Here is a 26,687-nt window from a genome sequence, read left to right as displayed (position 1 = left end):
AACTCAAGTGTATTACACTGAAATGCACTCACTGACACCACTTAGCATCCGTCAGGGGCAGTTTCCATAATCTGTTTCCATAATCAAGACCAGTCATCGCTGCTGCTTTGCCTATGACATTTGTTAAAGGTGTCTCCATTCATTCATTCATTTGCAGATGTTCACAGATGTGACACAGATTCACGCTCAGCTCTCTACCGTGGGACTAGACGTGCAACCCTCTAGTTGCAGATGAGGGTAGCCTACTCAAGTCACTGTAGGTCTACAACCTAGTAGGCTGTTCTAGGCCCAACAGCCTGGTGAAGTAGGCCTACGCATTTCAAGCTCCTCAAAACTGTCCATCACTAAAACTTGTCCCATGGCACAGCTGGTGGATTGTTTAGAAACTAAATATCGACAAAGTTTGTTGATGCTTGCATGATAAATAGTTTATTCTTATTCAACCTAATCACAGGAAACTTGCACAATGTGAGTGGGATGCTGCGCGTGGAGGCAGCTGATGCCCTGGTCATAACAGCGCCCTCCAGTGAACAGTCACGCATCTGACTCGAAAGTCACAAACTCAACCCTCAACTGTTCTATATGTGCGCTTTTTATGTTTTAATTCACAAACAGGTGATAATGGTAATAGTTGATACGTGTGATACGAATGCAGTATACTTTGCATGCGATGCATTTGATATGTAGCCAATTGGACACATTGAAAAGAGGATAAGAAGAAACTTCATAGCCCAACAAAATCGGAGAACTTAATCTGATGAACTTAATCTGATGACCATCGGATTTCCTATGATAAGTGTGAGGGTACCGTAGCAAAAGTTGCAATAATGCAATAATTGAGTCATTCATTTCCATTGTGGCAATTCCATTCACCAGGTGGTAGCCTATACGACTGTATCCCAAGTAGTAAAAATAAAACAACATTTTTTGTTGAACAACAAGTCATTGATGTTAAAGTGTATTATTCACAACACTATCCAAACATAGTACTTTATTAACAAACAAACACCCAGACTTCCGCCCAGTGTCGCGTCTGCACCGTGGAACCCCCTGCGCACGGGTGTGGGTCAGCCCCGCAAGAGATGGGAACGCAAAAAGGCAAATAGCCATAATAGATTTCTCTCTTTGGTTTACATAGATAAAGACGGTTCTCGTTACAAAGCCACGGCGAGTACAAAGAGGTGATTCACATTCACAGCATCTGCATTGACGTGTGTAGAATAGAATAGGTACCTCCTGTCTCTTAGAAAATAAGAAAATGCCCCCGGGCCAAATTACTCCACAATGGCGTCTTTCATGAGTAGATCTGGGGCGCACACAGGAAATGGAAACTGGTTTAATACAAATTAAAGATAGAGATAGGAAAGACCGAAAGATCGAAATGCCTAAACTCGGGTTTTTGTAAGTATGTGACAAGTAAGTCCGACGGGGGGAAACGACGATAATGTGTCCGGGGCTGAACGCGCCAGGAGCGGATTCACACGGACGATCGCCACGGTGTTTTGCTCTGCGAAGGTCGGTAGTATTCGGCGAAAGGACGAAAGAAAACATTGCAATACAAGTCCCACCGTTAGAACTGACAAATATACAGTTGTTAAACAACCGAACAATATCCAGGAAGTCAGTGGTTAAATATTTGGGGTTAGATTCAAGTAGAACTGTGGCGCTCATCGACTCACTGGCACATGCGTAAAAGCGGCTGCGCCTCGAATGTCCCAGTCACAAACCAAACCAGCCTCGGAAATAAGAGCAAAGCAAATAAATCTCCGCTTACCTGATACATAGATGGGGCATAAAGTCTCTTTTTTGAGCAAGCCTTTCCCTTCCGATCTGCTTCCCTTCCTCCGCCAGTGAGAAATGCAATAGCTTGGCTAAGGTAGACAGGAACGAAATACAGAGAATACTTTGCTCCAGGGCTCCGAAACCCCTCAAGGCAAAGATCAGGATACAATTAGCTCATGTCTCTGCCCGAGTCTGAACCAATCTGGAGGATATAACAGAGGGAAAAGATCTGATCACTACAGTGCTCAGTGCGCCGGCCTTTCTCCAAAAAATGTATTTTTATATTTCTTAATAAAATCGTATAAAGGGATCTGGCTATTGCTATTTTTCCCTGCATACAACACCCCTCACTCCTGCCTCCAACTTGCCTATTGCCTCTCTCTCTCTCTCTCTCGCACAGAAAAGCTGATTTTAATCGTTATGATTAGTTTTGATGTAACGTTCCCGCAGGCGGTTTCTGCAAATGGATGGAGTGTTGCTTTCTCTGCCAGGGAGGAAAGGAAAGCAGCAGATGATGATAATTATATAGATTGTTGGTGGAGTCTTTTGTTTTTTTTTTTTTCTTCATTCATACGTGAGTCTCCTGAGGTCCGTGTGACATAAGTGGACACAACATGTGCATCAAACAACTTGTTGATTATCATCAACTTTTAAAAAAAAATCAATGTAATGACTGTAATGGAAAATTAAATTGACACATTTTTTTTCTCCATTTTTTTTTACTTTATCCTTCTTCCCTTTGGCCAACCTCCCAGATGACGTAGTTATATAAATAAGCACTTGCAGCTTGCCTTGCCCCAATCAAGTCTGAATCAGCGCCCGGGGCTGATGCACGAGCTCATTTCAAATGTTCAACCATGCATAATTTCGGGAAGATTGAGGCTCTTCTTAAGCTTTTGGTTTGAAAACTGCGGGATGCCAACAGCAAAGGGCATTCTGCCGTGTGTTAGAAGTTCGTCCTTTCCCTACATTGAATTAATATGTACCCATGAATATTATTATCTGGGTGTACAGTGTAATAATTGCATGTACCAAACCTATTTACATTAATTTCCCCTGCCATAGAGGCGCCTGATAAGATGCGTTATCATGCATTTTAGATAACGTGTGACCCCCCTCAACCTTTTGTGCAGCTGCTCATAAACACCCGATGTAATGCTGTTAAACACACACCCCTGGTTTACAGATAATCAAAAGTATAAAGAAGTTGAATTCTTCCATCCTCTCTCTCGCCCCCTGCTGTTAAAAGCACTAGTTGCTCAGAGTGGGGAAAATACACAGACATTAATACAAATCTGTCTCGTCATATATGTCAGGGTAACAAGCCCCACAATCTCCATAAACACTCCAAACTCCTTCACTGATCCATTGATGTTGCCATGCATCTCTTTCCTGCACACACACACACACACACACACACACACACACACACACACACACACACACACACACACACACACACACACACACACACACACACTCTCTCTCTCACACACACACACACACACACGTACACACACACACGCACACACACACACACACACGTACACACACGCACACACACACACGCACGCACACACACACGCACACACACACACACACACACACACGCACACACACACACACACACACACACTCACACACACACACACACACACACACACACACACACACATGCCCACCTGCACCTGCACATGCACACACACACACACACACACACACACACACACACACACACACACACACACACTGGGTAAAGAGAGAGAGAGTGATAGGTTGCTACTGTTGCACTCTTGATTCCGGATTCACAGAAGTGATAAGAACAGTGATCTCTACATGTATTTTAACCAATAGGCGACTGCATTTTCAGGTAAAGTTCCATTTACAGATACTTTTAAGTATGAGACCATATGGTCTTATGTCGTCTTGACAAACACAACTTATGTTTCTTGCTGTGTGTTTTAAAAACTATTCCAATCCTAATATGATCGTATGTACAGAAAGTAGGCTTGCTTATATTAGGTTATATCCTAACGAGTGACGTAATTAGTGATCCCATGCTAATACTACTCTTAAGACAAGGAAAGCATTGACATTGCCAAAGCTGGGACTATATAAATAGTAAAAAAAATAGTATTTTCATCATTTTAGTTTTCATAGAGACTGATTGCACGTCACTCATCTATTTTGGCCACCCCTCATAACCCCCCATTATTGTTCACCATCATGCTGTACCAAGGCCAATGATCTAACTGAGCAACTCCTAGACGTCTAGTTCTCCAGATCAAAAGCAGCCACTTTCCATGGCGTCTCATGCAGATCACCACTAAGATTGCTTTTGAGGACGGGCCAACCATCCCGTAGCCCCCATCAAGAGCGAGAGGGGGGGCTTTTAACTTTCCACTGTTTGACCACCGAGCCTCAGAGGAAAACAAACACAGGATTAAAGTGTTACGATGAAGTTATTTGCCCCGAAGCCCCGAAGCCTGGTGCACAAACACCAAGCCTTGCATTTTCTATTTCTCCCCTCCCCTGCACTTTTTTATTTATTTTATTTTTTTAAAAACATTTCTTTTTTTCCCTTTTTTTATCTTTGCCATCAGGCTGACAAACTGAAGCAAACTGAGAGCCCCCCCAGGCCTTATACATCTCATACGTTCCCCATTTTCCACACAAATGGAGCCAAGTCGTAATGGGGGTCCTTTCACGATTCAGTATTCAAGATATGCATTTGGATGTTGTAGTAGAAAGGCTGCCAGTGGTGATTTCTCCAATACAGGGGCCCAGAAACAAGGCCATTGTTTTAACACTGTGGTTGGAGGGGTGTGTTTTACTTGGAAGGGAAACTTAAGCCAACTGCTCTAGCAGCAACAGCATCAGCAGGAGAGCTCTGACAGAGCTATATTTTGGTGGACAAATTATCCAAAATGGCTTGCAGATGTGAATCGCCCCAAACAGAAAGAAAGAGTCTGGCTACAGTGGGGGATGACATCATAGCCTGTGGTTTTGAATGAGGGTTATGTTTCCAAACTCTCTGGAAAAAACGGTGGTGCCTAGTGTTCTGAGTCACCTTGACGAACAAAACTTATTTTCTTTTCTACAAGTAACTGTAAATAATTTGCTAGCATATACCCAATTCATCATCCTCCAAATCCATTACGATGTTTTGGCATCCTAGATTTGTTTTTACTGCCTATCAACAGATGATGTGATAATCCATACTCAAATCCTGCTGTGTTCCTGATTGGCGAGAATGCAAGGTTGGATCAAACTTTCTGTCTGCGTAAAAAATAGAGTTTTCACAATTGAATGATTATTCCTTGGCAAGCCGCGTACGTGTCACCAGTGAGAAAAGTACTTCTTGTTCTTTCCTTCCAACAACCCGTAAACATGGACAGAGGAACTGGCACGGTGTACAACGGATAACAAAGGTCACCCCAGACTGAGGCTCAAACGGCACAGCAACAGACTCCAGAGAACAGATTACTTTATTTTTTGTGGGCGGGGGGCGGGGGGGGAGTCATTACGTTCTATGATCAGGGTCTTCCAGTTTAGTGCCAGCTTTCCCCAACCTCTGATCGACACACATCACACAGAGAGCCTACTATCCTGATTTGGGGTGTTAGGAGAGATCCTGCTCGTTCCTCGGACCCATGCTAAGGACTGTTTCTGTGCTAACCGCACCCCTGTAATGGCCTTTTGCTTATGTAAGGGAGTGGGCTGGATAGGGAAAGCTCAGGATAGTTCAAGACGCTGACTCAATCCGCCCTGGAGGGATGTATATGTGTAGTTAAGGGCCAGAGATTTTCATCAAGTAGTATTTTTGGCAGTAAGGATAGATCACTTTTGAGGGAGGCTCGATACTGTAGCTTACTTGTTTTATTAAAGCATAGGCTGACAGCAGGCTTCCATTTGGATTTGGAGCTACCGTCGTGGAGGCTAAACTAACGTTGATAACGACCATCTTATCGTGAACGGCATTTCATTTTAGGCAGTAGTTGCTGTTTGTTGTTTAGACCAGCAATACTATGATGGTGTCGTTTCGCTGGTATGGGTCATATGACGTGGATGCTTCTTGCTATCATCGAGAAAAACCTAACTTTACATAACAGAGGGCCACCGCACAACCAGGTAATCCTCAGGTGCGCAGAGTGTACAGTACAATTCCAATATGAGTGGGAGAGCACACAGGTCGCATGCCCCCGCTAATGATCCTACCAGAACCACCCAACCCACCCCACCTGCTCCACCCATCCACAGTGGACAGAAGAGGTAGCGACACTGCAATAAGAGGACGAGAGAGAGAGAGAGGGAGAGAGAGAGAGAGAGACAAGAGGAGGAGGGGGTTTGCTTGGGTGAAGGCTGGGAGGCTCCAATAAAATGTAATCCTATTATGTGGTTCCCACTAGAGGGCAACAATAATAAAGGTCTCCCTAATAACACGGGCGCAGGCCGGAGAGAGAGAGAGAGCCCCCAAATGGAAAACAGGTCCTGCGGTGAAGTCCCGTTAGTCCTACATATATCCTCTCATTAGCTCCAATCGCTGATGGGCCGCGTCTACACCGCCGGGTCTTGGGAGATTTGGCCGCCACGACAACAGCGGTGATGATGGCGAAGGAAGAGTTAAGCCAAACAAATGTGTTTCATCAAAGTGGAGTTTGAGCCTGTTCTGCATAGAAGGCGACGGGAGGGGTGAGGAGGGAGGGAGGGAGGGGATGGGGAAGGGGAAGGGGGGGGGGGGGAGAGAGAGGGAGTGAGGGAATGTGGGGGCGGGAACTGAGAAACGGGGCCCCCGAGGAGACCAATCACAACATCTCCACCCTCTCTTCCTGTCGTGCAGCCACCGGGGTCTCAGGTGTGCTAATACCGCCTCGGTTTGATTGTTTGTGTTCAAGTAATCAGGGCTTTTGTAAATTACCATTTTGGAAATGAAAGTCCCATCACTGATAAACAAAATTGCAACGCGGGAGAGATGCCACACCATCCAGAGTGCAGGAGTAAAGATAGCAAACGCTCAGAATAATTGTTCTGTTTGTTTTTGTTTATGTCCTACACCTACAGGATGAAAAACAATGTTATTATTGTGATTCTCAAACCTGTATCCTAGATTAGAACACCTGACCCCAGTACAGCCGATCTCTGCTCCTGTAACATGGAAGCTGCATTTACTAGTACAGTTGAACTTGATGGTGTTCAGTACAGTGCTAACTGAAACAGGCAAACTGTGTGTTCAAACCCCATTTTGATATTATTTGATAATGTGATGAACGCCAGATTTACTCAAGTTTCCGGGCTGACTCAAGAAAAAATAGAGCGGAATATTTATCATGTGTGACAAGGTGAGTGAGGATATCAATCATGTACTGTAGACAGATTGAGTGATTAAGTGAGCCAGTGTAACGGCATTATGAAACCCAGAATAACAAAGGTTATTTAACTGTGTGTGTGTGTGTGTGTGTGAGGTGTGTGTGTGCGTGTGTGTGTGTGTGTGTGTGTGTGTGTGTGTGTGTGTGTTTGTAAGCCTCTGACAGAAAATCAGACAGATTGGGAGAGGAAAGAGAAAGAAAGAGGCAGAGATAGATAGAGAGAAGGAGAGAGAGAGAGTGCGTGTGTGTGTGTGTGTGTGTGTGTGTGTGCGTGTGTGAGTGAGTGTGTGTGTGTGTGTGTGTGTGTGTGCGTGTGTGTGTGTGTGTGTGTGTGTGTGTGTATGTGTCGCATTCCTTCCTGTTCCTCTACCACCCTCCAACCCCAGAGCCGCAGACTCAAGGCGGTTACCAGAATCAAACAATTTCACGCAGCTACTGGAGGAGGAAATGAACTGAGCCCAGAGCAATAATAAAATTATACAAATGTTATTACAGACTCGCCTGCTACTGTCCTACTTTAATTCAAATTCGGGCACTCCAGGCACCGCTGGTGGCGGAGACCTTCTTGAATAAATCAACATTAGCTTACGTCTAAATTATTAAGGAAGTGGGAGACTTTCTTGTTTATAGTATGAATTATTAAGCAAGTGTTTAACGCTGTTTTTCCTCCGTGAATCCCCGAATATTAATTGCTAATGATCTTTAAGGTGTGTGTTTTATGTTTCGCTCCCCTCCGTTGTAGCTCTGCTAAGAGGCATTTTGCATCAGAAGCTGTTGCAAATAAGTTTGAAAACACGACATAACTGTAAAAGAATGGGGGTGATATTCTCAAAGGGGTATTAATTAAATACTTTTGTGAGATATTCTGTTTCCTTCTGTGTAATATGTAATATGCAAAATATGCTTTATTAGTACTGTGTTAATTAAACTTCTCTTAGAGCCCCTTGTCTGCCAAACATGTTTCACTTTGTGTGTTTTTTCACATCGTAGTTTCAATGTTTGCACACTATTTGTAACTTACTTACTAGTGTGTTTTTGCAATGCCTATCGCCTACTTATTAAATGAACTGTACTGTATGAATACCTTGACCCTGTGTAGATCAATTAGGCCGAGGCCTCAACTTATAGTAAATATAAAGTCATCATGCTTAACCTTAGACTAAAGGTCATATTTTCCTTTGTGTGTGAAACATCATTTTGCAACTTGCTTGTCCAGTAGGTCATTAAGCATTTCATCAGCCAAGCCGCCTAATGAGTGGAGCAGGAATCCATTATTCATTGTCAGTTTGAATTTAGTTTGTCCTGAATTACCTGTCAGGGGCAAGCTTGGTGTCGGACTCTGGAACATCAAATATCTTTAGTTAGGCAGTGTTATGACATTGTATGAAAAATGAAGGGGTAATACATGATGATAGGCATTGGAGTATTTTCTTACTTCTCCCCATTATGGAGAGATGATTTACTTTCAACCTTTCATGTATACATTTTAATAATTAACATTTGAAAAAAAGATCTAAGAGACTATCTAAAGGTCATTGGATCACGCACACTAGCGTGCCAGTTGCACAATGCAAAACAATTATTTTTTTATTACCAATAGCATAGCTACCATTCACGGTCACACTATTTGACTTTTTATCATTATGTGAACCTGTACATAATAGGGCCCATTCTGGTTCAGACCTGGGTCCAATAGTATCTGAAACACTTTCAAATACTTTCGAGTACTTGCCTGAGATTTCCTGGAGGGCGGAGTTTGCACCAAATGGGTAGAGTTTGCATTCATTTTGGACTATTGCATTGGTTCCACTGCACCCGGAAACCCAGTCAAGTACAGTAGCACAGTTTTAACAGTATTTCATATGATATCAAATACTATTTGAATCCATTTCCTGGTATGGTCAGACTGCTCCACCTGGCCCCTCCACCCACCTCCTCCTTAAGACGACCCAGGTCAGTAAATCAGTTTACTGTCCCACAAGGAAGAAGTCGATGCACACTGCCGCAGATTTATGTGCCAATTTATTCCAGCCATAAAGATGATAGAGGGGAGAGCTGAGAGAGTATTAGCCTGTGGCCTTTACGACCTGGGGGGGATGCCCATAGGTTGGGTAGAGGGGAGTGGAGGGTGGGGAGTTGAGATGTGTCCCGGTGGGAAGCCTGCCTGAGGACCAATACTGTATGACTCAGAGCACAGCAGCATTTAGATCCATCTAAAACAGACTAATCCCTGCTTCTAATTTCACTTTTTGTTTATTAGAAACATTCGAATCATCATTCCACACTTTTCTTTCCTTTTTTTTGTTCACAGTTGTTTTTGTCGACGGAGGATCTGTACTCTCCTGATCACTTGCAGCAGATATCTGTCTGAGATTAGCCATTGGAAGCAGGCTTACATTCACCGAACACTTTATTAGGAACACTAAACTAACACTGCGTAGGTCCTCCCTTTAGCTCTCAAAACAGCCTAAATTCTTCGTGGCATTGATTCCACAAGATCTTGGAAACATTCCTTTGAGATTCTGGTCCTTGACGACATGATTGCATCACTCAGGTGCACTTTCAAGCTGTGAATCTCCCGTTCTACCACATGCCAAAGGCCACTGAAGAACACTGAACTCATTGTCATGTTGATGAAACCAGTTTGAGACGACTTTTGCTTTGTGACATGGTGCATTATCATGCTGGAAGTAGCCATTAGAAGATGGGTACATTGTGGCCGTGAAGGGATGCACATGGCCAACATCAATACTCAAATAGGCTGTGGCATTCAAGCGATGATTGATTGGTACTAACAGGTCCGTAGTGTGCCAAGAAAACATTCCCCACACCATTACACCACCTCCACCACCTCGGACTGTTGACAGGTGTACAGGTGTTCCTAATAAAGTGTTCGGTGAGTGTTTATCACCCTGGCCCCTCGGATCTGACAACCCTATTAGAAGGCTTGTGACTGCCCTCTTCTGGACGCATGCACACACGCAGGAGACATCATACTCTTGATCTTGATACTTACAGTAGTAGGCTATACATCAAGTGACATAAATACTGTATACTGTATATAAAATGTGTTTGCGTTCCATTTTGGAATTATTGACCATCTAAATCAGTGGTTACCGATTCTACCAATTCTCTATTCCTTGGAGATCAGGTCTGTATTATTCATAACGTTTTTTTATAGGAGTAGGAGTGGTGAGCTAGGATCAAGTTCCCACTTGTCTATATAATCTTACTCATTATGATTTGAAAGGCAAAACTGAAAGTGATCCTAGATCAGCACTCCTACTCTGAGACACTTGAAGGAATACAGGCCCAGGTGTTGAGGGAGGCGTTTGTTCCAGCCCAGTTCGAACACAGGTCATTCAACTAATGAAGTTCTTGATGAGCGGTTAGTTAGTTCAAATGTATTGGTGTATTAGTGAGGGAACAAAAAGCTAGAACAAATAGCCACCACATTTGCTCTTCTGGACCAGGGTCAGTGACCACTGAGAATGACTCCCTGACTTTGCCCAGAAAACAAGAGTATCCACTAGGTGACACTGTTGTCATTCACATACCTCATACTGAGTTTGGTGGGAGGTGAGGGGGGAGGGAAGATATTAGTTTTTTGATTCAGTTCTCAGAACAATGTTTGTCTTCTTTCACTGTAAATGTGAGAGTTTAGCTCCCCCTATCTATGCCTTTCGCAATAATGCTGCAGCCCTGTCAGTCAGCGCTATCAGTCGCTTTCCCCATTTTATTACAAATCCGGCCGATAGAGTTGACTTGGCTCATATGAAATCGTATCTGTTCTTTATTTCAAAAGGAAATATAGTGTGATGGTGACAAATCACCTCTATTACATAACGACAAAGTGGCACCCCCTTTTCATGTGGCCCCCCGCTGCACGGAATGAGATTACATGAAGCTACTGTACACGTTCAGAGAGTTCACCTCCAAGGGAACACGACAGACATCATCACCGTTTGTGTCTGGGCAGTGGAAAGACACAGTGTAGAGGGAGATGAGACCATCCATCACTGCACCGGGCCCCTCTCTGGCCCTGCCCAGCTGCTGCTGTGGTAATCTAGGGTGATATACAGTGCCTCTCTGTTGTGTTCCGGGCTCTGGTCTTTAACTGCATTGGTGTCGGTGTGTATTATGATGACAATGGCTATTTTGTTGGACAGTGTAACAACAGTTCTGTAGGTAATGTTCCTGGGAGCATCAGTGCAGTCATGGGATATATGTAATGTTAGAATAGACTACCTCACCAAGAACATTAAAGCCATATCGTTTCGGATCATTGTACTATATAGCATAATACAACAATTTGTATTTATTTTATCCATGGAAAAACACACTCAGACCAAGGTCTCTTTTTCAGGGGGGGTATTCCATCAAAGTTGCTAAAGGAAGATCCAGGCTTATTTTGATAAACCTCACAGAAATACAAAAATACAGGTTTGTTTTGATAAGTCTCGGAAGACTTACCAAAAAATTGGCCTGGATTTCCCTTCAGTGACATTGATGAAATACCCCCCAGGTCTGCCTTGTCCAATGAAATAAATAATCAAGATTGTATGTGTGTGTGTGTGTGTGTGTGTGTGTGTGTGTGTGTGTGTATGTGTGTGTGTGTGTGTGTGTGTGTGTGCGTGCGTGCGTGCGTGCGTGCGTGCGTGCGTGCGTGTGTGTGTGTGTGTATGTGTATGTGTGTGTGTGTGTGTGTGTGTGTGTGTGTATGTGTGTGTGTGTGTGTGTGGGTGTGTGTGTGTGTGTGTGACAAAAACATCACACAACAACAACAACAACAACAACAACAACAACAACAACAACAACAACTGATTAACTAACCATTGGATAATGTGAAATAATGAAATAATGAATTAATCAGTCAGTGAATGAATGAATGAGTGGGTGAGTGAGTGAGTGGGTGGGTGAGTGGGTGAATGGGTGAATGAGCAGTGGCTTGTCCTGTGTAAGTAATGAGACGTGAAGAGAGTGAAGCATTTTTTTGCTCTAGTCTACACTCCAGAAGTTTGGATTTGAAATCAAACCATTACTGTAAGGTTAAAGTAGATATTCTCAGCTTTTATTTGATATGGACATAAGAAATTACAGAAATTGCAACATTTTTCATCCATTGTAATATGCAATATGCAATATCCAATGCAATATCCAATGCAATAACTGCCTGAAGTCTGCGACCGATTGATCCCACCAGATGCTGGGTGTCTTCTCTGATGATGCTCTGCCAGACCTGTACTGCAGCGGCCATCGTCAGTTGTTGTCACCCTTGTTTTGTGATATTTGTGCCTCACATCTTATCATCAGGAAATGAAATGTAAGTTCAATTGCATTTAAAGTGTCAGCTATACATGCCCTAACATTCATACCCCTTTCACCACGTTTCACAGATGGTGAAACGTTCCATTTGCAATCATTCTGCTACATACAGTATCTGTCCAATACCTTTGCAGGCTTCTTAGGTACTTTCTAGCAAACTGTAGATGACCATCCTTTTTGAGCATAACCTTTTTGAGTGGTTTGCACCTTGCAGTGAAGCCTCTGTGGTTCGGCCGGTGACATATTCTGTGATAGTCTCTGACACATTCACACCTACCTCCTGGAGAGTGTTCCTGATCAGTGGGACAGTTGCTCTACCTCCTGGAGAGTGTTCCTGATCAGTGGGACAGCTCTTGGGGGATTTTTCTTGATTCTGGTCAGCCACTGTAGAAGTCTGCCTTGGCCTAACCAGTCATTTTCTGAGGTCACCGGTGTTTTTTTCTTTTCTTTTTGAATGATGTTTCTCTCTTGATGTTTCAAATGTGTCCATTTTTTTTCTTCAGATTTGTCAGCCTAATAAAGACTTCCTTGACTTTCCACTTTCACCACTTTCTGAAGGGTGAAACCAAAAACTACATCATATGTGACAGGGTCTGGTGAAAAAGTCCATAAGTGGGGCAATATAACAGTTTTTTCCCCTCTGCCATAAGGACTCTCAACACCTGACTCACTGCACTTTATAAATTGTAAATTGTAAATATGTTCTTGTCTTGTGGTCATGTGTGTTCATGTCCATGTGATAGTCATGTGCAATGTGTGTATGTTTTTTGACACTGCTGTTTGAGCTGTACCGAAAACAAATTCCACCGACCTAGGTCGTGTGGTCATTAAACGATTCATTCATTCATTCATTCATTCATTCAATATCATTTTTCAGTTTTTTACTTCAGAATTGCCTCCTTTTCACAAGATCATGTCACATATGTGTCGCGGTCTGGTGAACTTGCAAACAACACGCTCACTCGAAGGGGTCAAAAAGTGAAAGTGAAACTTATTGTGTCAACCATATCTTGTTTTCTTTTTTTTTTTCATAACACCAACGTTTTAAAGTACCCACTCTATATAATAAACAACAGTTTAACGATCACTAATACTTATAATTTGTGGATTGGATTCACTATTCTCGTTTGCCGGAGGCTACCGGTAAGGGAGACTTGGCATACTTTCGTTCTAGCTCGTGTTCAAAAGCAAGAATTGTGTGTTCATCTTGTTATGTGTAGTTACGTGTTTTTAGCATGTCGATGTTCTCTCAGCATGTTGTGATGTTATTAAAATACAGTTTAGACCTTCGTGGCGATGTGTTTTGTTAGCCACTAGCTGTTAGCAGCGTTTGTAGCTGTGGCTGCGTTTAGAGTCACTTTTCTCCCATTCAGTGTTTGAGGTGTACCAACATTCAAATACGCCTGTCGTGTTAAATTTTCAATGTATGACACATCATTTGAAAGCTTACAATCTGCAGTTTAAGCACATGTAAAAACTGAAAAATTACTTTGCCTTCTGGTTGCACAATTCATCAAATAAAAGCTGAGAATCTCTACTTTAATCTAACAGTAATTGTTTGATTTCAAGAGCCAAGAATATATTTTTTATTGTCCCATTACTTATGCAGGGCACTGTATTTACAGTATAACAAACCATCTACATTTAAGACATGGAAATTAAAGCTTATCAGTTTTTTTCAAGGTGCAACATTTTCAAGTTTGCGATACTAGCATTGCTATCTATGCAATACTCATATCCAGAGAGATGGGAAATAGGTAAAGAGGCAAGCCAAACATGTCCCTCATAAATGTCCTTGGTTCTGAAGACCAACAAATGTACAACCAGAGCATTTTTTCCATAAATTAGTAAATACAAGAATATCTTCAGTATGAAAATACAGTCAATTATAACAATACAATCATTAGAAATGTATCAAAAGAACCAATTATACTTAATGCCTCTAGCTATGAAAATCTAAAAATAGCCATAAACAATTTAAAAAACAATTATTATATTCTCATAATTTGGCTACAATCTGGTAGCCACTTAAGAGCTACAATAGACAAAAGACATTAAAAAAAAAGACATGGTACAGAGCAAAATATGATATGTACCGAGAAATAAATAAGAAAAGCTTAATTGTTTTCTTCCCTGACCAGCGTGCACTGAAAATGGAGAATACCCTCAATACAAACGGGTAAAGATTTGTACGTTTACAATAAGTAGAACCTGTCCTTCATATACCTGACCAGTAATGTGCTTAACGATCATCCCTTATATCATGACATATACATATACAACTGGTGACACTAATCCAGAAATAATAAGGCAGCATTTTCTTCTCCAAATTCCCCTATTCAGTGTAATGACCTGATGTAATAGTTTGACCTACACAATTTCCTTGACAGAAACGTATTGCCGGCTGACAGTCTGCGTTATGCTCTTTAGAGTGCTACAGAAAAAAAAAACAGTGAGTGCAGAGTTAGTCTGGAGTTAGTCCAGACCAAGCTATAGGACAAAGGAACAAGTTCACAATCAATCGATGTCGTAAGAGTTGATTGGTTGGGGTGAGCCACAGCTTTCAGAATAACATTGTATAGTGTTCTTTCTTAGTACCCTGGTGGGGTGAGCAGTGTGAACGCATGTTATTAGCCAGCTACCTAACAAATGGTGATGGAGGGTGGACCCCATACATACTGTAACACACCTGCAACAACAGGAACCATCAGAGACAAGACAGCAATCCAGATTCTGTCCTGAGGAGCGAGTTTGTGGGGAAGAAAGAGGGGCATTGGGTATAGGGTAGAGGGCAGGGGACGAGGGCCAGGTCACACCAACCATATCGACCTCCACCTGCCCTCACCCCTGCTCTACAGGTTGGTCTCCATCTCCAGTGAGCGTGATAGTCATACCGAGGACAGCACCTCTCCCGTCGTGTCCAGGAATGGGTCCTTCTTCTCGCCCTTCTCCAGGTCGGTGGCGTGGATGGAGCCCGGCTTGATGACCAGGCCGTCGTCGTGGTGATCCGCGTGGTACACGCCGCCTTCCACCTCCTTGTACTTCCCGGACGACGGATCCTTCTGGAAGATGTCTTGGAGCTTCTTCTTCAGTTCGGTGTCGGGGCAGAACAGGTACTCGTACAGGGCGGCCGCCATGAGGCCGCCCAGGATGGGACCCACCCAGTACACCTGCGGGACAGGGCAAAGGTCAAAGGTCAAAGATCAAGATCTGTCAGTCAGTCATCATAGCATTCAGATGGCCCTCTGCGCAGTTGAGTGGCATGGCGTGGCATGCACCGTTGAGTGATGCAACCCAACATAGTTCTACCTAGCCTAACCTACACAGTATAGCAGAGAGAGAGAGAGAGAGATAAGGGCCGAGGGGGCGGGAGAGGAGGCGAGAGATGGAGAGAGAGAGAGAGGGGGGGAGATGAGAGAGAGAGATAGGGGAAGAGGGGGAGGACGGGAGGACGAGACAGAGAGAGAGACAGCTACATGTACACCAGTATACTGTATATCTGAAGTCAGCACATATATATATATATATATATATACTCTACCCCTATCTGCAGCATATAAAGTAGACAGTCTGACAGCCTTGTCAGGCATGAGCAGCCAGGTGTCATGTCAGGTCTGTAATGTGGAGCCATGTGGTTCAGGCCTCTGGCCAAGCCAAACACTGGCCACACTGAGAGAACACCCCCGTCACACCTGCTAATTATACCCAAGACCCAGACACAGTATACAGTTGCACGCACACGCACACAAACAAACACACACACTCACACACACACACACACATACGCACGCACGGACGCACTCACGCACACATGCACGCACACGCACATACACACACGCACGTACACACACGCACGTGCACGCACGCACGAATGCACGCACGCACGCACACGCACGTACGTACGTACACACACGCACGTACACACACGCACGCACACACACACACATGCACGCACACGCACACGCACATGCACATGCACATGCACGCATGCACATGCACACACACACAGGTCACGTAAACAGCTGATAATGTAGGTTTTAAAGGCGCATTCCCCTCTTTTCCATGTCGTTCTCTCTATGTACAGTACACATACACACTCATACTGCGCTGCAGTCATACAGTGCTGTATGTCCTTCGGTTCCAAGTAAATATGTCCTTGAACGTCACTGCATCTGATCTCTGCTCTGGCATGAGGATAAGTCTGTGTGACCTTATTGGGTTTCAATGTGCCACCGTACCCCAGCCACCTCCCCTTTAGCCCCCCCCCCCACCCCCCCCAGATTAATGATATCATCACCATTACCACCTGTAGGACTGAGACAACCTGACCATAGCTTTTCAGACATGTAACTTCATCAAGGTAACTTCATACCAGATTTTAACATTTTAAACGGGTTAGTTATGTTTAATGGGTTATCTAAGGCCAAGATAACAGCCCTGCATGGACAAATCTGCAGGTGCACTCTTCTTACCCAGTGGTTTTCAAAGTTCATGGTGACGAGCGCCGGTCCGAAGGAGCGTGCCGGGTTCATGCTGGCGCCTGTGTACGGGATCTGAAACACAAGCCAGGGAGCAGAGGTGTTAACAAGAGAAGACTGGGTCATCCTGGCTACTGATCCATCTGATTCCTAATTAACTATCTATAATACACTAGCTACTGCATACCATGGAAGTCATGGTACATGTTAAGATGTAAGTTGTTATTTGCGTGAGATACAACATCACGGTTAGGCTAATGTTATTCATGGGCAATGTGCATGTGCATGTGAACAAAAACATGCACACACGCACACGCACGCACACACACACACACGCACACACACACACACACACACACACACACACACACACATACACACACACAGAATCAGGCTAGACTGTGAATAGAGATAGCCTTCATTTCCATGTGCGCTCGCTAGCTCAGTGGGGGATACTAGATTGTTCCCCCGGTGACCGGTTGCCATGGAGGAGGAGCAGCGGTGTCCGTGGAGGATGTGCATGTGCATGTAAAGAGCAGGTCTAGGAGGTTGATGTGCTCTACTGTGGACAAAATGTACTATGTTGTACCTGCTGTACTATTTCACCATGATGATGATTCCATTCATTTAGTGTTCGTTTATTGTACATTGTCCACATTATCAGCCCAATAGAGCTCTCAGATCTTCTGACGGTGGCTTTCTCTGTGTACTACATTGGTGAGATTTGGTGAGGTTGCATTCTCATTTTATGCACTCAAATTATGGAATTCACTGCCAGTTTACATTAGGGATGCAACCTCAGCAAATATTTTCAAGTCACGACTAAAAACCCATCTTTTTAATATTGCCTTTTACTAAATAATTAAATGATTATTATATTTGCAACGTTTGCAGGAAAAGTGCTATACAAATAAAAAGTTATTATTATTATTTTTTACTATATAATGATTAAAGCACTTTGAGCTGCAATGTTTGCAGGAAAGGTGCTATACAAATAAAAGTTATTATTATTATTATTTATATTATTTATATTATTATTATGACTATTATGATTATGATTATTATTATTTAGGGCTTTTAGTCTCTCTGGCACTCTAGGCCTAAGGGCTCCCCCACATCCCACAATCCCAAGTGTGCCCTCGACCACACTTAAGATGGAGCTCAATGATAGGCTACTCACTGCAAACAGGTGGCCTATGGCTACAGCCAAGCCGATGGCCAGGCCGCCCGAGCCGTTGAGGTCGCTCCGTCTGGGGTCGCAGGTGGCGAACACGGTGAAGACCAGTTCAAAGGTGATGAGGAGCTCCACAACCAGAGCATGGCCCACGGAGATCTTAGTGTTCACCTGGAAAAACCAAAAGAGGAGGACTATCAGTCAGCAAACCTATCCCCCGGGGAATTACTATGGGCTAGTTTCCTGTTAACCCAAGTTAAGTCAAATCCTGGACTGAGACTGACTAAGACTATGTTCAATAGAGATCATCTCCATTGAAAGAGCTTTCTAGTCCAGTAGAAGGCTTAACCTAGGTCCAGGAAACCGGACCGTTTAAATCCGGCATAGATCTAAAATCAAGTACGATCCAACTGCATCCGCTGCGTTCACGAACCCAGTAACTCTGTTAATATGAACTCTGACGTGTCGTGGCCGTGTCTTACCATAGTCACCCCCAGGCCTCCTCTGACAGACGCGGGCGTCACCAGGTAGAGGATCCCCGCGCCAGTGACGGCTCCCAGGCACTGGGCCAACAGGTAGAACACCGCCTTCGCCAGACTGAGCTTCCGGGTGACCACCATGGCCGCCGTGACGGCGGGGTTGATGTGCCCTCCGCTGATGTGGCCGAAACACTGCACCATGGTGGCGATGCTGAGGCCGAAGCAGAGCGATATGAGAACCAGGTCGGCGGGCGGCGGGTTCTCCTGCCCCGCCGACCAGTTGATGGTGGATCCCAGACTGAGGAGGACGAAGACGAGGGTGGCCACGTACTCCCCCGACACGGCCCTCCAGAAGTCCTTGGTCCAGATTCCCTTGAACGCCACCATCGCGCCGGAGCGGTCGCACCAGGACAGGCACCTCCTGGCGATAATAAGACAGAAGGAGTGAGATTAGAGAGAGTCCTGGTTAATCATTTTCTCCAGTCGTGTGTCTGTCTGTCTGGAAATGTACTGGGCCCTCCGTTTGCAGCGCTGGTAACCTGCCTCTGGGCCACAACATTTATAACTCCACCAGGGATGTGAGCCAGTGACTTTCCATCACGCTGTGCCAGATTGACTGACTGCACACTTGCTTATTAAGCATGGCGGGATGTAATGTAATGTGCACATTTGCAATCAATGAGTTTACAGTGCATGCTAATTGTGTTTACTGGCCCCCCCCTAACAATGGCCTTGGGTCAACAAAAATAGGGGGAGGGGTAGGCGAGAGGGGAGGGGGGGGGGGAGAGTAAGAGAGAGAGAGAGAGAGAGAGAGAGAGAGAGAGAGAGAGAGAGAGAGAGAGAGAGAAAGGGGCAAGGGGGGGAGAGAGGAGGGGGGAGAGGGGGGGTGGAGAGAGATGAGATAGAAGAGGGAGAGAGATAGGGGAAGAGGGGAAGAGAGGAGGGGAGAAATGGAGAGAGAGAGGGAGAGAGAGAGAGAGAGAGAGAGAGAGAAAGAGAGGGAGGGAGAAAGAACGAGAGTGAGAGTGAGAGCGAGAGCGAGAGCGAGCTCATGTAAAAAAACAGGTGAACCATTTATAGCTTCATTAATTCATACCCTTGACACTGAACACAACCTGTAACCCCAATGACCCGACATTTGAACAATACTCAACAACAATTTACTCATATTGAATAATTTTATAAAATATTGCATTTTAGATGTTTGACAGCTTATGATGTCTGCCATAAAGTGTTTTTGTAAAAAATGACAAATATTTCAAAGCCCTTTCTATGGAAGTATATCCACTTTTCAATTAAGTAAATCCTAAAGGTGATGACATTCACCAGTATTCATAGTTTGAGAGCATTGAAAATATTGCTATATTGCATTTATTGCATTTGGGGTGATAATACCAGACTACACATAATAGTCAGATGGCTTATAACCCCAATGACATATTTTACCAAAATTGCTAATATTGGACTTGAATAATGATTTATCATATATTGCATTTTAGTCATTGTCACTAGTAGGCCTATATTCATAGTTTGAGAGCATGTTGACAATATTTCGATATTGCATTTATTGCATTCGGAGTGATAATACGGCCATTATGCATAGCCAACACACTGCAAAACATTTATTTGTATTGCATCCTTTGCTGGAAATAATAACACAGTAGCCTAGCTTTCAAGTATTCCCTATGTCAGTGTATAACTTACCATAAGTATTCCCTATGTCAGTGTATAACTTACCATAAGCAACTACATGCTCTCCCACTCTCCATTATTGCTCGTTCTTTCTCTTCACGAGTCATAGCGCATGTGATGAGAACAATTTAATTGAAATAGAGCAAAATTATCTTTGATTTGTCCTCTCCAAAACACTGCAAAGAAGTAAATCAAAGTCAAAGAAGTTCCCAATAGTTCTACTTACAGACAAGAAGCGGTGGGGTGGCAGTGGCACTGGCGCAGCGCAAGTGCAGAGGAGAGAGTAGTAGCGGGTCTGTCGGATGAATATGATCCACGCATTGTGCCCCGGGATCGCATCCAGGAGCTTTATTGCGTTAGTAACGGGGCATCACCCCCACGGGAATTAAGCAAGGAGCGCTCGCAGGAGGAGGAGACTGCTGAGAGGACACAGCCCACGAGCTTACTCGCGCAGAAATGACGCTTGCATGGAGTGATGATGGACACACGACCACAATGTTGTTTGTTAAGTCACCATACTCGGAACTGCTCTTATCAAAGTCGCAAACATGCTGACAATACCACCCCATTACAATTATATTTGGACTTTTTGTGTGATTTATACTTTTATAATTGGGTTCAAATCTTCATTTAATTATACTTTTGTCCATCTGTTGTTCAAGTCTTAATTTAATAAGTTAAAGAATGTTGAGATTTCTTTGCTGAATTGTTGATTCCTGTATTAACTAATTTTAAATTACATTTACAAAAGATGTCCATCATTGGATTTCGTTCATCAACTTCAACTGGGTTGTCTAGGTTGATGGGTGGTTTAGGTGTGGGGGGGTGGGGGGGGCCCAAAATGATATTCTGTCATGGGGCCCAGAATCTCTAGCGGCGCCCCTGCTGACAATACATATTTATTTTTGAACAACTGTAGTACACATGTATAGCCTAAATAGAACGAAATCCCCAGCCTGCGCAAAAGCAGCAATTGACAAATTTGAATCTGTTATATTTCAGTAATTTCACCTAGATTTTGCATGGTATAACTGGTGTAAACTGTAAACAAAACATTGTAGTGGTCTACCAAGTAATTGTTGCAAAGTATTGTCTACTACAATTATAGACAGTTTTCAAGGGTCACCTTGGTCTTGACACTAATAGTAAATGTTACCCCTGTATGATTGTGAAATTGACAGAGGGACCTGCCTTGTCTCTGGCTCAACAATAACACCATGTTTATGTGACTTTGGTCAACCATTTGTGGCATCTACTCAAAAGTGATTGAGATCGGGGGGACTGGAGTCTGCCAGACTGAAAACCATAAAAACAATTCCACTGATAAGACTGAATTAGCCGATAACATTCCTAATACAAGCCTTATCTTACTCAGATGCTTAACTATTGACATAATGATCAAACACAAATGCAACCTTTCTTATAAGATGCTCGTCTATAGGTAGATAATGCTAAGCTCTGAACAAACCACCACATTCTTTAAGCCATAATTGCAGTTTGTAACTCAATTGACCTGGTTTAATATCTAATCCCTATTGTAACAAGTGTTTAGGACTCATTGACCACGAGATCCTTTTGAGATTATTCCTTCACTCACTCTTTGCAGTGCGTCGATGGAAAAGCCTATTTGATACCAAAGGAAAGAATGGCCAGATATCTCCTAACTATTAGCATACTTGCATAATTAACACACTTGCGGTGATGCACTTTGTGTTCCTCGTTTAAAATCTGTCCCTGATATATCTTTCTTAGTCAGGTGGCCGGAAATGATATTGATGACTCAGAGAGAAGGTTGAATCGTAATCATTGTATTAGGCAGATCTGGGTTACATTCTCTTGTACAGATGTTTCCAAGGCAGCATGCTCTGTTATGTCCAAGCTTCAAGCATGGCTACGACATAGGAGATGTCGAGCATGGCTGCGGCATAAGGAATGCCGAGCAAAGTACTGATGGAAGTTACAGCTTATATACTTGTTCTCAGAGAGGGAATAGCTTTACCTCGTAACTTACAATAATGACATTAGTTCCCATACATGGCTCTATCCTGTGTCCATGCTGTCCTCTCTGCTGACCACTGGTAACCTATACTGGTCCCCACTAGCCGTGGTCTCTAAATCTGGCTCAGGTCCAGTTACAGAGAAAAGCATGTTGACTAAGAGTGGTCAGTTTATGTCCTGAGAGTGGGCACACTTAAAGTATGTTTACGGTTAAACAATGATTGATTGATTGATTGATTGATTGATTGAAAACTTTATTAGAAGATTTGCAGAAGTAGGTACATGAAAGTACATATTACATACAAGGTCAACTAACAGGATAAAAACCCAAGAAAGCCACTGGCTTATTTCAATTGGGGTCCTTGATTCTCAATTCATCGTTACATGTAAGACAGACAAAAAAACTAGTACTATCTACAAGATAATACAGACAAATAACTATTACTATCTACAAGATAAACATACATCCATCATGGGAAGAACAATACAACAAAACATAAGGTATGTACAGCGGGTAGGACAGGTGGGGACATACACCACAGGTGGGGGCGGGGGACAAAACACAAAGTATGTACAGTGGGTAGTTCGGGTCTTTTAATCTGATTTTTGATTTAGAGGGTCCAGTTACGGATTGCAGCCTCCTGTAAATGTTTTTTGAGAGTGGTTTTGAAGGTGGGCAGTGTTTTGCACTCCTTTAAGATTATAGGAAGGGCGTTCCACATTTTTACTGCATAGTTTACTATACTATAGTTACTGAGTATTGCAATATTTGATAAGCACACAAAATTGGCATATAGTCACACAAAAACGCATCATATCAGTCCCTGATATGTTGTCTCTATGGTGTCTTTACGTCCCCCTGTATAACTGTAGTGATCATAATACAAAGATCACAGCTTGTGTTACCTGAGCTGGGAACAAGCATCATCATGATGAGCATCATTCGTAGTTATGAGAGTAAGCTCATTAGTAGTAATCAGTTATTGGATGAGCCATCCAAACCTATCACTTTGAGTCTTAGATGTCTGGTAGTGGGATGAGATCCGACCAGTAGAGACACATCTATCTAGACATCATGTCTTTATTACTTTTGGTGTTGACACTGATATCTTAGCTAGCTACATGTATGTGTGCTTGTATACATTTCCAAATGCCTTTTAAGTAACAAGTATTGATTTATTCTTTATTTTTAAAATGTATACGTTATAATTCATAAAATAGCGTATCATCTTTTTCAAAGCGGTCATTTCTCCAGCTGTGTGTGTGTTTTATCTATGTTAAAGCTCAAACAACACTAAACAGCAGCCAGTTTATTTACAACTATGGGTAGGGATACTAAGAAAGAGAATGCATACTCAGAGATGCTGCTTTATGAAAACAAAACAAGTCTACAATCTCTCCAAGAATGTGGTGTTCTCCTGATAAGGATGGTCCTCTAATGGAATATAAGAGAGATACAGAAGAGCTGTACTGTCAGATGATGTGGTCATGAAGAATCACAAGTCAGTTACATTTTATGCAGACAAACACAAATAAGCCCCAAAAATGTGATGTCTAAAGCAATGTCCATTGTACTGAACATTCTGACCAGAACATGCACACACTGAGGACCTTTCCTAATTATACCCAAGACCCAGACACAGTGTATACACACTTGCACACACACAAACACACACACACACACACACACACACACACACACACACAGACACACAGACACACAGACACACACACACACACACACACACACACACACACACACACACACACACACACACACACACACACACACACACACACACACATTTGGCATATTCAATGGTTTCAGGTTGTAGGTGACCTGAAAAGCACTTTGGAATAGTTTATTATGAGTTTGAATGGTTTTGAGTGGATGCATAATAGTTAAGGTGGTTAAGGTGGTTAATGATTGTTTAAAAAGATCCTTAGTACCCTCCACTCGCCATCATGCCCACTCAATAATACTACAAAACAAGTCATAATCTTAGGGTCACAGCACTTGTAGTCAAGGACACACAAAAGGACACAAAAGAAAAGATAGAGAAAACTTAACTAAATATTAATTGTTTGCTTGCTATCATATCTTGTATATATTTCCAGTGACGCGAGATGTCTTGCCAGGTAACATGATACGCTCCTTAAGCACGTAGACACAATTGGACATTGGCCTATTGATAAAGGTTTAACCTCCAGTGAGAGGTCAGTTGCACCATTTGCCTTCCAAATAAAGCTAAAGATAGATTAAATCTAACTCTTATGGGATATATCCCACCTCTCATGCTGGGTTTATTGCTAATTGAGACCAGAACTATACAATCAGGTTTACTATTCTCAATGTAGCAGAAGGATAATCAAAACTAACTAGCGTTTGAATCATACCATAATTATACGTACTCTAACTAACTAAATGACTATAACCTCCACAGGTCTGTGCACTGGGGCTGTGGCTCAGGAGGTAGAGATCGCAAGGTCGGCGGTTCTGCGGTTCGATCCCCAGCTGGTCACGTGTTGAGGTGTCCTTGGGCAAGACACTGAACCCTAATGAGTGGGCCGGTACTGAATAATTTAAACATGCCTATATGCATGTGTGTGCACGCATGCACACACACACACACACACACACACACACACACACACACACTAAAGTACCAAATATGTAAAATCCAAGTATAGATTATCATCTGAATGGATCATCTATTGATGTAACATCAAAGGCAGTTGTAAGGTCATGCATAACGACATATTTTCTAGATACAGTACACTGACTCCTAGTCCTAGCCTGGCCCAGGGGATAGCCTCGGGCTAGGCTCCTAAATGTTCGACATTCCTGTCTGCAATTTCAAAGAGAAGAAGTGCTGTGAGGACATAAATGCATTGAAGAATATTCCGCAGACGTCGACATATCAACTTTGGAGCTATTAATATTCTCCAGGAGACGCATGTGTCCCTGTAGAACTTGTCTGAGTGCCGCTTGGATGTACTATACTGTATGTAATGATGATTTAGTGGGGGATGAGTAGTAGCCCAGTATGGTATAAAGACATACTGTACAGGGTGCCCTTTAGACATCCGTATGATGTATTGTGATATTACGTGCGTGCTATTACATTCAGCCGACTTTCCAGGATACATATAGGGTGGTGTTAGGTAATTGCACATACTGTAACGTTGACGTATTGTATCAATTTAATTTAGACCGAAGGTTTTCAACTCCGGTCTTTATTGTGCTGCATGCTGTCTTTTTTTCCAACCTGTCACTGACACTCATGATTCAATCCACCGGGGCCACATCGGGGCGGCTGTGGCTCAGGGGGTAGAGCTGCCGTCTAATGATCGCAAGGTCGGCAGATTGGTGGTTCGAGCCCCGGCTGGCCACATGTGGAAGTGTCCTTGGGCAAGACACTGAACCCCAAATTGCTCCCAACGAGCGGGCCGGCGCCTTGCGTGGTAGCTTGCCGCCATTGGTGTGTGAATGTGTGTGTAAATGAGTGAATGAGAGGCCGTTGTAAAGCGCTTTGGATAAAGGCGCTATATAAGTCAGTCCATTTACCATTTTATATCTTAGATCGTGCAGTTCTTGCTATCGACTACTAGACGAACAGATACATTTATACTGTACTATACAGTACTATACTGTAACTCAGTGTTGTTTACACTGGTAAATAGGACTCTAGGGAAGACGCTTTGCATATTTCATCTTAAACTCCTACTATATTGAAACATGAATATTAATTAGCTTTATGAATAGCCATGCTGCATTGCTGCAGTAATAACTCATTAGTATTATCGGTAGGACTTCCCTACGTCGCATTTGTACCTCCAGGCTTTAAACAGATCTGAGGCAACTCTCATTAACTAATTAACAGCTCTCCTTAATTCTCTGATTTGCATTTGTGTACTTTACGGTGCAGTCAACTAATCTCTGTTAGAGGAGAACGAGGCGTCTGTTTGGTCTCAGAAGCAGACAGTTTAGTTTCAAGTTCTATTATTTTGCTTTAAGAAATATTAATTTGGCATGGTCATTTCTTTTTCCCCCCTCTCCCTTTATTTCTCTCTTGCTGAAATGGGTAGGCATTACATGTGCATTATTGAGCCTTTAGATGTTTGTATTCTATTGAACCTATTTTTATGAGTTTATTATTTGTATTATGTCAGGGTCTTGTATTATGTCAGGGTTGTGGGCTTCCCCAATGTTTTGAAGCAGGAGTCGGAGGGGTCTCAGGACACATTTATACAAGGAGAGGAGAGAGGGTCTAACCTATGCATGAATATGCATACAGGATTCTTAATAGGACTGGTTACATATATAATGTATATATATACATTTTTTACATACAGTTGAGGCCAAAATTATTAACCCCCCAGGAATTATGGA

The 26,687-nt window shown here is 43.1% G+C and overlaps 1 protein-coding gene across 1 annotated transcript; it reads right to left on the bottom strand.

Moving 5' to 3' along the window:
• Positions 1 to 15,361: 15,361 nt before the first annotated feature.
• Positions 15,362 to 18,997, bottom strand: LOC308171404 (aquaporin-4-like; the record flags this gene model as incomplete). Its single annotated transcript, XM_080546248.1, has 4 exons — positions 18,608 to 18,997; positions 18,132 to 18,296; positions 16,946 to 17,026; positions 15,362 to 15,643 (listed from the first exon to the last, which is right to left on the bottom strand). The coding sequence occupies exons 1-4, from the start codon at positions 18,989 to 18,991 to the stop codon at positions 15,362 to 15,364; spliced, it is 912 nt and encodes a 303-aa protein (XP_080402374.1). The 5' UTR covers positions 18,992 to 18,997.
• Between the last annotated feature and the right edge of the window lie 7,690 nt (positions 18,998 to 26,687).

This window comes from Nansenia antarctica (genome assembly GCF_963989245.1).
Source record: "Nansenia antarctica genome assembly, chromosome: 16".
Lineage (NCBI taxonomy): Eukaryota > Metazoa > Chordata > Actinopteri > Argentiniformes > Microstomatidae > Nansenia > Nansenia antarctica.
This window is presented reverse-complemented; position numbering and strand designations above follow the sequence as displayed.